This window comes from Salvelinus fontinalis, chromosome 3 (assembly GCF_029448725.1).
Source record: "Salvelinus fontinalis isolate EN_2023a chromosome 3, ASM2944872v1, whole genome shotgun sequence".
NCBI classification, from domain to species: domain Eukaryota; kingdom Metazoa; phylum Chordata; class Actinopteri; order Salmoniformes; family Salmonidae; genus Salvelinus; species Salvelinus fontinalis.
Window position 1 is genome coordinate 77,985,176 of NC_074667.1, and position 14,707 is coordinate 77,999,882.

General features: G+C 44.1%; 1 protein-coding gene across 4 annotated transcripts; it reads left to right on the forward strand.

Moving 5' to 3' along the window:
* Positions 1–975: 975 nt before the first annotated feature.
* tarbp2 (TAR (HIV) RNA binding protein 2) lies at positions 976–14,693 on the forward strand. 4 transcript variants are annotated; one of them, XM_055918130.1, is made up of 8 exons: positions 976–1,194; positions 1,975–2,048; positions 7,686–7,929; positions 8,190–8,265; positions 11,351–11,468; positions 11,731–11,858; positions 12,100–12,292; positions 12,901–14,693. In XM_055918130.1, exons 1-8 carry the CDS (start codon positions 1,142–1,144, stop codon positions 13,056–13,058), a joined length of 1,044 nt encoding a protein of 347 aa, XP_055774105.1. In that variant the 5' UTR covers positions 976–1,141; the 3' UTR covers positions 13,059–14,693. The 4 variants fall into 4 exon arrangements, with proteins under 4 accessions (XP_055774105.1, XP_055774106.1, XP_055774108.1 ...); XM_055918131.1 differs by having other exon boundaries at positions 11,354–11,468; XM_055918133.1 differs by having other exon boundaries at positions 1,169–1,194; positions 1,975–2,098.
* Positions 14,694–14,707: the final 14 nt, after the last annotated feature.

Sequence of the window (14,707 nt, forward strand, 5' to 3'; positions counted from 1 at the left end):
GGTCTTAGGGGCCAAGGGTCTTAAGGGCCAAGCCAAATTTCTTCAGCCTCCTGAGGTTGAAGAGGCGCTGTTGTGCATTCTTCAATACACTGTTTGTTGTGTATGCCGAGGAACTTGAAGCGTTTCACCTTCTCCACTGTGGTCCCGTGGATGTGGATAGCGGCATACTCTCTCTGCTGTCTCCTGAAGTCCACGATCAGCTCCTTTGTTTTGTTGATGTTGAGGGAGAGGTTATTTTCCTGGCACCACTCTGCCTGGGCCCTCACCTCCTCCCTGTAGGCTGTCTCGTCATTGTTGGTAATCAAGTCTACCACTGTTGTGTCGTCTGCAAACTTGATGATTGAGTTGGAGGGCTGAGCACGCACCCTTGTGTAACAAAGTAGAATTTTGAATATCCATAAGAGGATCCAATACATGTTCACCATAATATCCAAATATTATCAGAAAAGAGAGAGAATGAAGAATGAAAGGGTGTGAAAGGGGTTCTCATTAGATTCAACTGACTCAAATCAACCATAAGAAAGACTGATAGATTATGGCTTTGTATTGTGAAACTAAAGTCTAGTGTCATGTGTCGTTTTTTATATGGTGGTTAGTTTGACTAAATTCAAGTTAAAATATATCCTTCCTTTCTTTAGTTCACTCAGTTAGCAAGGATGTATCTCAATCATCATTACTTCCATTCCATGTTGTGGGATGAGGAGGAGGAGTGAGAGCCAAAGTTGAAACCAGGAGCCCCTGAGGCCCCAAAGGACTGGGGCCGCAAAACACTCGTCCTCGGCCTTAAAGTTCATGAAAAAATAAATGTTTTAATCAGTCTGCTGCCCCCTTGAGGTAAATGTAATATGAGTAAAATTGCATTACCCCGAAACGGGACACGCCGTCGTGTAAAAGGAGCGAATCCTCAATCTCTAGCGGACCAATGAATGATCGAGATTGAAACGATTCCGGGTGCGCATTGACGACGTCATAAAATTCGCCAAACAGATGCTGTTTTTTGGTGGGACGGGGAGAGCGAGGTGTCTCTTCACATGTCGCTGCCTCCACTGACTTGGAAAATATTAGCTAGCTCATGAAATCAAGTGTCAGTATTTGTTGGGGGGGGATTTGCAATCATTGGCTTCATCTCTGTCAATAGGGAATGAACGACGAGACAACACCGGGCAGTTGCAAGATAAACTCTGGGTGCTCCAGGTAACCGTGTAGCGATGGCTAGCTAGCATATGTAGCTAGCTTGGCGGTCCAGCATCTCACTAGATTAGCTAACTAAATGTCCTCTAAGCACAAATTGTTAGTTATGTAGCAAAGTAAACCGATAGATTAATTTACCATTCAATGTCAAGAATTTTTATAATTGCATTTTGTAGTTCAAGGCGAGGGTCTTTTCAATAAATTGTCTGAGTTAGTTAGCTAACTAGCCAGCAGATCCGACCTGTTTGCTTACAGCTGCGCTAGGGTCGGACAGCATTCCTGTGTATATTAAGAAACTGCGGAGCCGGTGCGAGTTCAGGAAACGTACCTCAATCCAGAGATGAAAAATGCATACTCCGAATTGTCCCATTATCCCAACAGTAACATCAATAAGATTGAATGAGTGTTAGTTGAAAACAAGCAGTCATTAAATCTTGGTTGGGATAATGGGACAATTCGGGGGTACAGCGGGTTTCTTATCCCTGGATTGAGGTATGTTTTTCTGAGCCATATCTCATGCCGGCTCCAACATGTCTTAATACACGCAAGAATGCTGTTCGACCCTCGTGCAGCTGCAAGTGGGTCGGATCTGTTGGCTAACAAACCTCCCAACTAGCCAACAAGTGTGTCTCTCTACATGCCTGTTAGTCGTGCATCGGCACATGCAAGACTTCCTGTCTGCCTGCACGTCATGTCATAGTTCCTCGGAGAGAAACATAACATATCGTTCCTCTGAACTGCTGAATGACGATTTAATCTCCCTCTCTGTCTTTTTGTCCTCAGTATTGAGCAAATGCTGGCTGTGAACCCCGGCAAGACACCCATCAGTCTGCTACAGGAGTATGGAACGCGGATAGGTAAGGCAGAGATGGTCTAGGAATGCTTCCTCTTCTGTCTCAGAGTCTGGGTAAGGTTTCATTCTGTTCTGTCTTAGCTAGCTACCTACAACTATACCAAATGGACTGGTTTATCATCTGCTTATGTAGTAGAATTAACACACTGCATCAATACAGGTACCTGCTGGTCACTAGTCAAATATATATTTTATACTGTAGTAGCCATAGAATTAGGAATTTGAGTACTAGAATTGACATGGCCTGTCTTATGATGGGATAAAGGTCAGATATTTTGGTCAGGGAGTTGGTCAACCCTGGTTTACCAGTGCTGTAATAAGATATTGTGTAAAATAATGATTTTAAGAATTTATCTGTACTCTTTGTTAGCTAGCCAGCCAATTTCAGAGGAATAATTCCATATCTTAATGAAATGAACTGCCAAGATGCCAACATTCATTTTCAAAGAATACAGTGAGTCAATAGGCATTTCACGCCCCCAAAAGACCACTTCCTTCCACGCCGAGCAGTGTGTGACGATATCCGGTTGTCTGTAGTCTACTGCGAAATTCAAACATTGGAGTTTACCCAGTCACTGCTCAATTTGCCCAAGTTTGGCATTAGTCATGTGGCTATTGTTCACGAACATTCCCAGACGAAGAGATCTGAACTTCATAAAAAGGATACAAGTTCTTCCACAAAGAATATCTTCAACGATCAAGGTAAGTTAGTACTTGAAGTGACCTGTTGAGATAGATAGCTAGCTAACGATAGCTAAGACGTTACCAAATTGGTTAGTGCTAACATGAGTTAGCTAACGTTACTTAAGATTTGTCAGACTTAGTTAACGTTAATAAGTTAGCTAGCTATTTGGCCAGCCACTGTAATCTATTTGTTTCTCGCTAGCTAGAGCCGTCTCAGTAACGTTAAGAGTAGCAATGGTAAACTGATGCATACATCAATTTAATGTTTGTCACCTAACGTTCTTTCCTGCTCTGTTCTTCTGAATATGCATTGTGACACATGGTAGACCAGGAGGGGGCAGTGGTAGTCTGGGCAAGGTGTCACATGTGAATGAGGAGCTCTAGTCGCTGCAGGTTAGAGAGATGATAGGCAGTTTAATTGCTTAGTGTTGCAGTGGTTAGTTTACCTGTGTTGTTTAAAAGAATCAAACTCTGTATCTGTTCACTGTAGGCATAGTTCCTTTGTTACTGATCTGAAGCTGGATAACAACATGTTGTATAGTCCACTTTTATTACAGTTCGTCTTATGTTTTTAATGTCAGAAGTGAAGAGAAGCAAACATGACCTTGCTGCTGCAGATGATCAAAAACATTGTATGATGACCCCCCCCCCCCCTACATGTTATTTTAGGTTACATTGCAAGCACCCAAGAAGCCTGTCATCGTCAACGGCTTGTCTTGTTCAGCTGAGGGCGTTTTGTGCAATATGGTGACTCTACTCTTCCAGGCTGCACATTACACCACACTGGGGTTGTAGACTGTCAGCACCATTGCCTTGCACGGAGGTACTGCAGTTGTGGCATTGACCAAGGACTCTGAGTTTGGAATGTGAACATTTTTCATATTGTCATAGAGAACCCCCATTTTGCATTTTTGTGAACTCATATTACTGCACATAGTTATAAATTCATCCTGAAACATAAAAAATATTTATTTTTTTACCAGGGCATTTGTTCAGAGCCCATAGGATGAAATGGTTCTGAGGAAGCCAAGGACATCAGGCAAGAGTGGCATAAAACCCACTCTTTACCAAGCATTCCCTGTGAGTTAAGCTGTCTTTTAAACAAGTTGGCGTCCCCATTACGCTCACAAGTTGCTTTCACTTGTGTTGAAATTGATTGAACTAAAGTTTTACAGTCTTGGTTGACACTCATCCCTTGTCTGTATTTCAGGGCCCCTTCCTGACATTACTGTGTCTGCTGGACCAAGTTTGAGGAACATGTGACCACAGCCTGCCATTGCCACAGTGCTGCATGGACTCTGGGTGACTCTAGATTTGGTCCAATGCTCCATGGGTCAGTGCTGTCACATCATTGTCCCCCAACTGTCACCAGAGATTCTAAAACACCCAGATGCTCCTCTATTCCTCCAGCTCTCAGTAAAATAAAGTAAATTGTACAGTAATTTAAACTTTGTCCCTACTTGCACTCAGTTTTACCACTTGGAGAGCTTAAAGGTGTCACCAGCATTGTCATCTGCTATTGAGAAGGACACAGTCGAGCAGTCTGTCTGTCCACTATGGAAGGAAATGAGGAAACCATGTGTGATTGCTCGCCAGTTTAGGGAGGCATGCCAGGTGCGTGGGGAGTCATCTAGCCAGGCCCTAGCCATGAGAATGCTTCGAGGTGAACGGCAAACCGGAGCTATGCGAAGGGGTCTTGAGCTTAAGCCAGAGGTTCTCCAGAACTACTCTCAATGATTTGATGTCTCAGTCAAACGTTGTGGTTTCGTTGTGCACCCAGATGCACCCCATCTCGGGGCAAACCATGATGAGAAAGTTTATGGCCCTTCTGCAGCGCCGCCCTTCAGGCTAGCTGAGATCAAGTGCCTGATGTTGAGTGTAACTGATGTGAAGCACATTTCAGTTTGTCAATGGCCAGGCCAAGCTCAAACACAGCCACAAATATCACTAGCAAGTCCAGGGTCAACTGCCTGTAACCATTTTAGTTTGGTACGACTTCACTACAAGCACTAGAAGTGCCATTACAGTAGAGAGTTTGGAGAGATGATTCTTTAGTGACAGAGATGAGAGGAACCTGACCTCTTCTACACCTACAGGGATGTTTAGATAACTCATCAAAGTTGTATGTAGATGAATTTTCATTTTGAATTAAAGAATTGTTTTGTTCTTTGTCTTTCCTGTGTGGCTCAGGTGGTAGAGCATGGGGCTCATAACGCCGGGGTTATGGGTTCGATTCCCACGGGGGAACCAGTACACAAGTATCAATGTATGCACTCACTACTGTATGTCGCTCTGGATAAGAGTCTGCTAAATTAACATTGAATTGGAGTGAGTTACTGATTAAATTGTGATTTATTTTATGACTTAACATGTCACATAATAAATGTATTTATTTAATCAAATCTTCAAATAAAGTTCTCTCTTTAACAAACACTACATCCCAAAAACATTCTTATTCATTAAACTATTTATCAGTACATATTCAATATCAAAAATATCCCAAATTCATATCTTGTCTGAACAGATCAATAAAAATAAAACAGACGTACACAGGTTTAAAGCTGTTATTTATCATGATCTAATTAAATGAACTCAAATCATTATTTTGTGTGTGCACTGCCGTGCTTGAGCATGTTTTCACACTGGCTGATCACCCTTGAGACCCAGAGGTCCCTGGTAGTTCACCAATAAGCAGCAGTTCTTCCACAGTTGATTGACAGCCTACCAGAGTGAGTGGGATAATCTTATCCCAGATATAGTACTCTCTACTAGCATACTGACGTGCATTGACTTGCTTTCGCTCTTGTCCTTCCACGTAAGTGGAGTTGCTCTCTTCAATGGGGGAATGATGAGCGTTGCCCCCACATCTGACAGCATCCTCTCTGATGAACCTCTCGTCTTCCATGCATCCATCACCAGGCTCGGATTCCAGAGAGACCCGTGATCTCCTGATCAGTGAAAAGTTTGGATACAAAAGTGATGCCTCAACGAGGTGCAATCCCAATCAGGCACATCTCAGATCTGTGCAGTCCAGGTTACCTCTGACCTCTGGACAGTGCACCTGGAACTGATCCTATGGCATCTAAATGGGCGCAAAGCCCGAGACAAGATGCAGGTTGTTGGTCCAGGTTATTATAATGCGGATCATTTGAAGGGACACTCACGCCAAAGATGTCCGCCAACACCTTCTCCAGCCCAGCTGCTACTCGACAGCATTACAGAAATAACTTGTCAATGAGTGGCAGTTTTCTGTTGGCTTGGTGTTGCGCTTCCCATTCCAGTCTTCTGGGCCTTGGGCCAGTAGATTCATACTGGAGGGTTAGAGGGGGCTAATGGACTCCCAGAACACCATGACGATCTTCTCTGAGTGGAACCGGCTATAGAACCTGAAGTCCTCATTGGCTGCACAGAATCTTTTGGAACTGGAGGTGTCCAAAAAGCTGTTGGACTTGTAGCTCTTGTTCCTTGATTCCACCCAATGCAACATTCAATGCACCTATTTATATTGAACAACAAAAAATATAATTATCTAAGTACAACATGAACAATTTCAACGATTTTACTGAGTTCAGTCAATTAAAATAAATACATTAGGCCTTAATCTATGGATATCACGTTACTGGGCAGGGGCACGTCCATGGGTGGGCCTGGGATTGCGTAGGCCCACCCAATTGGGAACCAGGCCCAGCCAATCAGAATGAGTTTTTCCCCACACTAGCTTTTATTACTGACAGAAATGCTCCTCGGTTTCATCAGCTGTCCGGATGGCTGGTCTCAGATGATCCCGCAGGTGAAGAAGCCAGATGTGGAAGTCCTGGGCCGGTGTGGTTACACGTGGTCTGCAGTTGTGAGGCGGGTTGGACGTACTGCCAAAGGAGGCTCTTAAGTTGGAGCGCAGAGTGGGAGAAGAGACGCAACCTGGCTAGCCAGTTAGCTTGATGCAGCTAATGTAATACCTGAACTATAGCAACTCTTTGCAGAACTGTAACGCTGCACTACAACACATCATCAACCATCTGGAAAACTTAAGTTCACGTTACTCACCAGGGAGAGGAGGGCAGGCTTAGTCATGGGACACTGCAGTCAGTGCAGAGGGACCAACACTTGTCAATAGCTGAGACATCCACCTCCTGTTCCCGGACATTAGTTCCCAGTCACAAACTTGCTCTATCAAAGGGAGAGACCCAAGAATGCAGGCATCCTCCCCAGTTGTTCCAGGAGAACCGACAGGGAACGGTCCCCATCAGATGTTGGCCAGGTTAAAATGCAGGCTATTGACTAAAGGTGCTCCCATGTATAAAAAAAATAAAAAAAATGAAGTCTGGGCCCTCATCTGTTCTAATTGCTGTCACTTAAAGTCTTATCCTTTGGGGAAGTTGTGGAAGCTGAGATGTTTTTGTTCTGGCAGAAAAAAGGGGGACACTACAGTAGCATCGAGAGGATTGTGCTGCCATTAAGCTAGCTTGCTAACTCTGCGCTGTTGCTAGCAACCTTAGCATAAACCGCAACAACGTTCCATTCCAACAAGTCAATGCACAGCCATATGCTGGCTGAAATCAGTTGCTGATAGGACAGACAAGTTGTAAATGCAACATGTACTGATATTGTATCATATAGCACTCACAGCTTTCCAAGGAAACAAAAATTGACATTTATGGTTTGTTTACATATATTTGAGGCTATTTGTACAGAAATGGTATAAAACCCGTATGAATTGTATTTATAATTAGTGCCGTCAAAGTATTCACACCCCTTGATTTTATTTCACATTTTGTTGTCACAGCCTGAATTCAAAATGGCTGCCAATATGGCTTCCATTTTCACCGCATTCTGAAACTGAGGGTTTGACATAATCCCTCTAATTTAATAGGATCTCTATGGTAGTAGCATGGCAGGATCTCCAAGTGTTGCACTCAATAGTGTCTGCGCTGCAACACTACCAATCTTTTTGTTCCAGGTAACACCCCAGTGTACGACCTGCTCAAGGCCGAGGGCCAGGCGCACCAACCCAACTTTACGTTCCGCGTGTCCGTGGGAGAGATCAGCTGCACCGGCCAGGGGCCCAGCAAGAAGGCTGCCAAACACAAGGCAGCAGAGGCCGCCCTGAAGATGATGAAAGGAGGGCTAGGGGGACCAGTGGTGCTGGGAGAAGGATTGGGAGAAGGGTTTATTGGGGTGGAAGAGCCTTTGGATGGGGACAGGTGAGTGGATTATACAAGTTTGAATCCAGAGAAAATGAGTAGTTGAATGCAGTGATAATTGGCTTCAATGCTTATGTGGCGAGAGTAATGTAGGGAGGCTATCTATTGGAAGCCAGGACGCAAAAACACTAGACAAAGTGCCTCTTATTTTGGTAAAGTTGCAAAACCTCCTTGCCACCCATTTATAATTGTGATAGATTGTGTGCTCTTGGTCAGTCTGGTGTAAATAAGGACTTTCCTCTGCTGTTTTCCCTCCCCAGTTCTCCGTCAGAGATGAAGACTTCAGGAAGTGGCACGTCTCAGCAGTCAGAATGCAACCCTGTGGGAGCTCTGCAGGTGAGATGCATCCTGAGTTCATTTTACAGATGAACTCAGTCCTCTCAGAACTACACTTTGAACCCCTTTCAACTCAATTCAATAAGCTTTATTGCTATTAATGTGTACATATGTACACAGTGCATTCGAAAAGTATTCAGACCCCTTGTTCCACATTGTTACGTTAATTTAATCCATTTTAGAGTAAGACTTAAGTTTTTTCCTCATCAATCTACACACACTACCCCATAATGACAAAGCGAAAAAGTTTTTTTTAAACTGTTTTTGCAAATTGAATACAAATTTAAAAAAACATACCTTATTTAAGTATTCAGACCCTTTGCTATGACACTAAAGCATCTCAGGTGCATCCTGTTTCCATTGATCAACCTTGATGTTTCTACAACTTGATTAGAGTCCACTTGTGGTAAATTCAACTGATTGGATATTATTTGGAAAGGCACAAACCTGTTTATATAAGGTCCCACAGTTGACAGTGCATGTTGGAGCAAAAACCAAGCCACGAGGTCGAATTAATTGTCTGTAGAGCTCCGAGACAGAATTGTGTCGAGGCACAGATCTGGGGAAGGGTACCAAAACATGTATGCCGCCTTGAAGGTCCCTAAGAACACAGGGGCCTCCATCATTCTTAAATGGATGAAATTTGGAACCACCAAGACTCTTCCTAGAGCTGGCTGCCCGGCCAACCTGAGCAATCGGGGGAGAAGGGCCTTGGTTAGGGAGGTGACCAAGAACCCGATGGTCACTCTGACAGAGCTTCAGAGTTCCTCTACGGAGATGGGAGAACCTTCCAGAAGGACAACTATCTCTGCAGCACTCCACCAATCTTGGAGTTTGCCAAAAGGCACCTAAAGGACTCTCCGACCATGATGAAACCAAGATTGAACTCTTTGGCCTGAATGCCAAGCGTCACGAATGGAAGAAACCTGGTACCATCCTTACGGTGAAGCATGGTGGTGGCAGCACCATGCTGTGGGGATGTTTTTCAGGGGCAGGGACTGGGAGACTAGTCAGGATCGATGCAAAGATGAACAGAGCAAAGTACAGATCCTTGATGACAACTTGCTCAGGACCTCAGACTGGGGGAAAGGGTTCACTTTCCAACAGGACAACGACCTTAAGCACACAGCCAAGACAACGCAGCAGTGGCTTCGAGACAAGTCCTTGAGTGACCCAGCCAGAGCCCAGACTTAAACCCGATCGAACATCTCTTGAGAGACCTGAAAATAGTAATGTAGTATCCAAAAAAGTGTTAAACAAATGAAAATATATTTTATTTTCTTCAAAGTAGCCATCCTTTGCCTTGATGACAGCTTTGCACACTCTTGGCATTCTCTCAACCAGCTTCATGAGGTAGTCACCTGGAATTAATTTCAATTAACAGGTGTGCCTTGTTAATGAATGTAATTTCTGTCCTTAATGTGTTTGAGCCAATCAGTTGCGTTGTGACATGGTAGGGGTGGTATACAGAAGATAGCCCTATTTGGTCTTTTACCAAGTCCATATTATGGCAAGAGCAGCTCAAATAAGCAAAGACAAATGACAGTCAATTACTTTACGACATGAAGGTCAGTCAATATGGAACATTTGTTTAACTTTTTTGTTTTGTTTACTACATGATTCCATATGTTTCATAGTTTGTCTACACTATTATTCTACAATGTAGAAAATAGTAAAAAATAAACCCTGGAATGAGTAGTTGTCAACTTTTGACTGGTACTGTATGTAAATGTGATATTTCAGTTTAATTTTTCGACACCTGTTTTGGCTTTGTCATTATGGGATATTGTGTGTAGATTGATGAGGGGGGAAAAAACAATTTAATCCATTTTAGAATATGGCTGTGGGAAAGTTAAGGGGTCTGAATACTTTCCGAATACACTGCATGTATAGATCAGGGTTTTCACTCCAACCCTGTTCCTGGAGAGCTATCCTCCTGTAGGTTTTCACTCTAAACCTGTTCCTGGAGAGCTACCCTCCTGTAGGTTTTCACTCCAACCCTGTTCCTGGAGAGCTACCCTCCTGTAGGTTTTCACTCCAACCCTGTTCCTGGAGAGCTACCCTCCTGTAGGTTTTCACTCCAACCCTGTTCCTGGAGAGCTACCCTCCTGTAGGTTTTCACTCCAACCCTGTTCCTGGAGAGCTACCCTCCTGTAGGTTTTCACTCCAACCCTGTTCCTGGAGAGCTACCCTCCTGTAGGTTTTCACTCCAACCCTGTTCCTGGAGAGCTACCCTCCTGTAGGTTTTCACTCCAACCCTGTTCCTGGAGAGCTACCCTCCTGTAGGTTTTCACTCTAACCCTGTTCCTGGAGAGCTACCCTCCTGTAGGTTTTCACTCCAACCCTGTTCCTGGAGAGCTACCCTCCTGTAGGTTTTCACTCTAACCCTGTTCCTGGAGAGCTACCCTCCTGTAGGTTTTCACTCCAACCCTGTTCCTGGAGAGCTACCCTCCTGTTGGTTTTCACTCTAATCTAGCACACCTGATTCTAATAGCTGATAGATAAACTTATTTGAAAAATGTGTAGAACTTTGTTTAGAGCGTAAACCTATGATGGGAGCTCTCCAGGAACAGGGTTGGAGCGTAAACCTACGATGGGAGCTCTCCAGGAACAGGGTTGGAGCGTAAACCTACGATGGGAGCTCTCCAGGAACAGGGTTGGAGCGTAAACCTATGATGGGAGCTCTCCAGGAACAGGGTTGGAGCGTAAACCTACGATGGGAGCTCTCCAGGAACAGGGTTGGAGCGTAAACCTACGATGGGAGCTCTCCAGGAACAGGGTTGGAGCGTAAACCTATGATGGGAGCTCTCCAGGAACAGGGTTGGAGCGTAAACCTAAGATGGGAGCTCTCCGGGAACAGGGTTGGAGCGTAAACCTACGATGGGAGCTCTCCAGGAACAGGGTTGGAGAGCTCGGCTATAGATATATACTGTGTCAGTCTCTGAACCGCTTTTCTCAAATCCTCTCTTCTCCCAAACCCTCCAACGTTTACAGAGGATAATGGCGTTAATTGTGAAGCAAAAAATGTAAAGGTAAATGAATCTCCCACTTTATGGATACATGACTTTGTGTGTTTCACTGAAAGGAGCTGGTGGTTCAGAAAGGCTGGCGCCTGCCAGAGTACACCGTGACCCAGGAATCGGGTCCTGCCCACCGCAAGGAGTTCACCATGACATGCCGGGTCGAGAGATTCGTTGAAATTGGTAAATCCAACTCGGGTTCTGCCCTTTCAATATGTCATGGATTCTTTTTTTTTTTTTTCATTACACATTAGGTATATCGTATCTCCTTGTGTAGCAACATGATTCAATTGGTCAACTAACCAGGAAGTGAAATCAGGCGTGCTAATCCTGGAATAGAATCCATGGAGTGGCTGGGGGTACTTTTAGGAGATGTTTGGGAAACTGTTACATGAAGCAATTCTGTGTCTTAGTACTAGCATCCAGACTCCTCTCTGTTCCACAGGCAGTGGCACATCGAAGAAGCTAGCCAAGCGGAATGCAGCAGCTAAGATGTTGTCCAGGATACACGATGTTCCTGTAGACCTGAGAAGCAGCCACGAGACTGAGCCTGAGGATGACACTTTTATCATGGTGAGACAGCGACCTGTTCATGGCCTTTCTAAGACAATACGGCTGCTCTGCTCGCTTCCTGACAGGTCATCATTGCAAATAAGTGTCTGTTCTTAAGACTTTCCTGTATAAATAAATCAAATATTGTTGGTCGCATACACATGTTTAGTAGACATTGCAGGTGTAGCGAAATGCTTGTTAAATGTATGCGAGGTTGCCTGAGCGTCTGACTCATAGGACCATTGTCTCCTCTGGTGGGCAGAACATGGGCAGCAGGGTGGAGGCAGGGAAGTGTAAAGGTCTGGGCTGTACCTGGGACTCTCTGAGGAACTCTGCTGGGGAGAAGATTCTGCAGCTGAGGAGCCACCCTCTGGGCATGCCCAGCTCTGACTTCTGCTCTCTGCTACACGACCTCTCAGAGGAGCAGCGCTTTGACATTAGCTACCTCGACATAGGTAAATAATATCCCCCTCATCACTGGGGCCAACTCACATATAGATTCCTGTTTTTAAAGTGTCTGAGGTAGGAGCGTTTATCTTTGATCACATCTCTGTCTATATATTTTTCCTTGTGATCAAAAATGCTACTGAGCTCCTGAAAGTACTGATATACTTGACTCTGTAAACAATCATCTTGGCTAAAGCCCCACACATATAAACAATCCATGAAGCCCAACAGATACAGAATAGTCCCACGGGGAACGGGTGGTGTGGGGAGGGTTCTCTCTGGTTGCCGGGAGAGGTCTGGGGTGTGACTGACGAGCAAACCCTAGTTGCTAGGGGTGGTGGGAAGGGTGGAAACATGGTTTCTGGGGTTGGGTGTGTAGGTCCACTTTGTTTTCCTGTTTTATACTGAATGTACTATTCATTTAACAGTAAGAAATATATTTATTTCTTGAGTGGCAGTTGTTTTATCGTATTGAAATGGATAATGTACCTATAACCCTCCCCAACAAAAAGTTACAAAAATCAGCTAAACTGATCCTAAACCAGCTCTTTGTGAATACGTGGCCAGGCTGTGATGTCTTTATTGTATGAACCTAATGTGGGTTTCCTTGTTCCAGAGGAGCACAGTCTGAGCGGACTGTGCCAGTGTCTGGTAGAGCTATCCACTCAGCCAATCACAGTGTGCCACGGCTTCGCACCCAATCAGGACGCTGCCCGCGCCAGCGCAGCTCACAATGCACTGCAGTACCTCAAAATCATGGCTGGGGGGAAGTGACCGTCTCCCAGACCGGCCTCTCTCCATGGCAACGACCTAGACCCTGATCATGTGACACATCCACCTCGGAGGGTGGAAACATCTTCCAACCAATGGTGGTTAGGGGAAGTGACCATTGATTGACCCAGAATTACCCATGATGTGGGAATTGAGAATTGTCCCCACACATCCCTGTAGCCCTATCTGGTCTGTTCATTCCTAAATGCCCCCTGAAGATATCCCACATAGCCCTAGATAATTTGTCCCTATGCCCTGAAGATATCCCACATAGTCCTCGATGTCCTCTTGATTGGCTACACTGGCCATTTATTTGGATGGTCAGTCACCCACCTGCTCTGCTGTTACGTGCCTAGAGAGATACTCTGCAGAGAAAAGGGCAAAATACATTTTACAACAACCCCCATTTGACTGTAGCCTCTTTCTCTAGTTGCCACATCTACAATGATTGACTTTGGTTGCCTTTTCATTAGCTAGTACTTTGTCGTCAACCAAAAATATACCCCCCGTTGAAGAAGTCTTGGCCTGAATGAAGTCTGATTTTGGACATTGAACGACATGAGTTCTTAAATTGGAGACTTGTGTACTTTTATTGACAAGTTGACAAGATCCAGCCCATCTGTCTGTCTTGTCATTTTTTGTGTTTAGTAATTTGCCTTTTAGAAGAGTCATCTGATAACTGTTAAAAGGTGTACATTTTAAATTATGATTGCTTAACATCTGAAATGCAAAATGTTATTTTGAGTTTTGGAATTACATTTAACATTGTGTACTTTACCATTGAATTTCTTTTGTCAGACCTCACAAAACCCCGTTTGAAATTGTGAATGTATTACTGTGATCTAAAAATACACATTTTAAGATGTCAAAAGTGAATCGCTGTTTGAGTAGCTGATTGCTCTCGTAAAACCGTGTCAATGGCCCTTCAATTAATTGATATTATCACTTTCCCTCAACTGTGGTTGTTCATAATGTCTGAAATGGACCATCTAATTAGCCTGTGTGCCAGTCTGTTCATGGTCTCTTACCCACTACTTATGGAATTGCAATGTTAAACAATGACAATAGAGTAGGCCAAAAAGCACAAACAGATCTGGGACCAGGCTAGCATCTAATTGAGATGGAATTGTATCGCTGCATTTAATATAGTAGATCATCTAAGTTGGATTCTCCTAATCTGACTAATCTGCTCCTCATCTACCTCCTGTTACACGCTAATGGTATAGCCCGAACTCTCTATCGTCCAGTGTTTACTCCCACCACTTCAGAGAGTCAAGGTTTCATATGGGACGTTGAGTCAAGAATAGTATTGGTGTAATGAGTGTCTGAAGTATACTGGCTGTAGTAGGGTGACACTAGGTTGCTGCTACATCTCATGATGAGCAAGCAGTGAGAGAAACGCAATGTACCGCACACCTCTGATTTCAGATTAGTTGGGTTAAATGCGGAAGACTCATTTCAGTTGTACAACTGACTAGGTATCCTCTTATTTCCCCTTTTCCAATGTTTGACGATTTTGTGGAAAGTGTTGTTGCCCATATACATAGGCCACGTTTCAGTTCGACTATCGCGGTTTTGCTTTGTTCCTTTTTGATTAAAATACTTGATTTCAGTGCAAATAAATGTTTTTTGAAATCACTTATTGATTCTCT

Coding starts and splice junctions, on each gene's coding strand:
- tarbp2 (XM_055918130.1), top strand. CDS start 1,142: ATGAACGACGAGACAACACCGGGCAGTTGCAAGATAAACTCTGGGTGC. Junction 2,049..7,685: donor GGAGTATGGAACGCGGATAG/GTAAGGCAGAGA, acceptor TTTTTGTTCCAG/GTAACACCCCAGTGTACGAC. Junction 11,469..11,730: donor CGAGAGATTCGTTGAAATTG/GTAAATCCAACT, acceptor TCTGTTCCACAG/GCAGTGGCACATCGAAGAAG.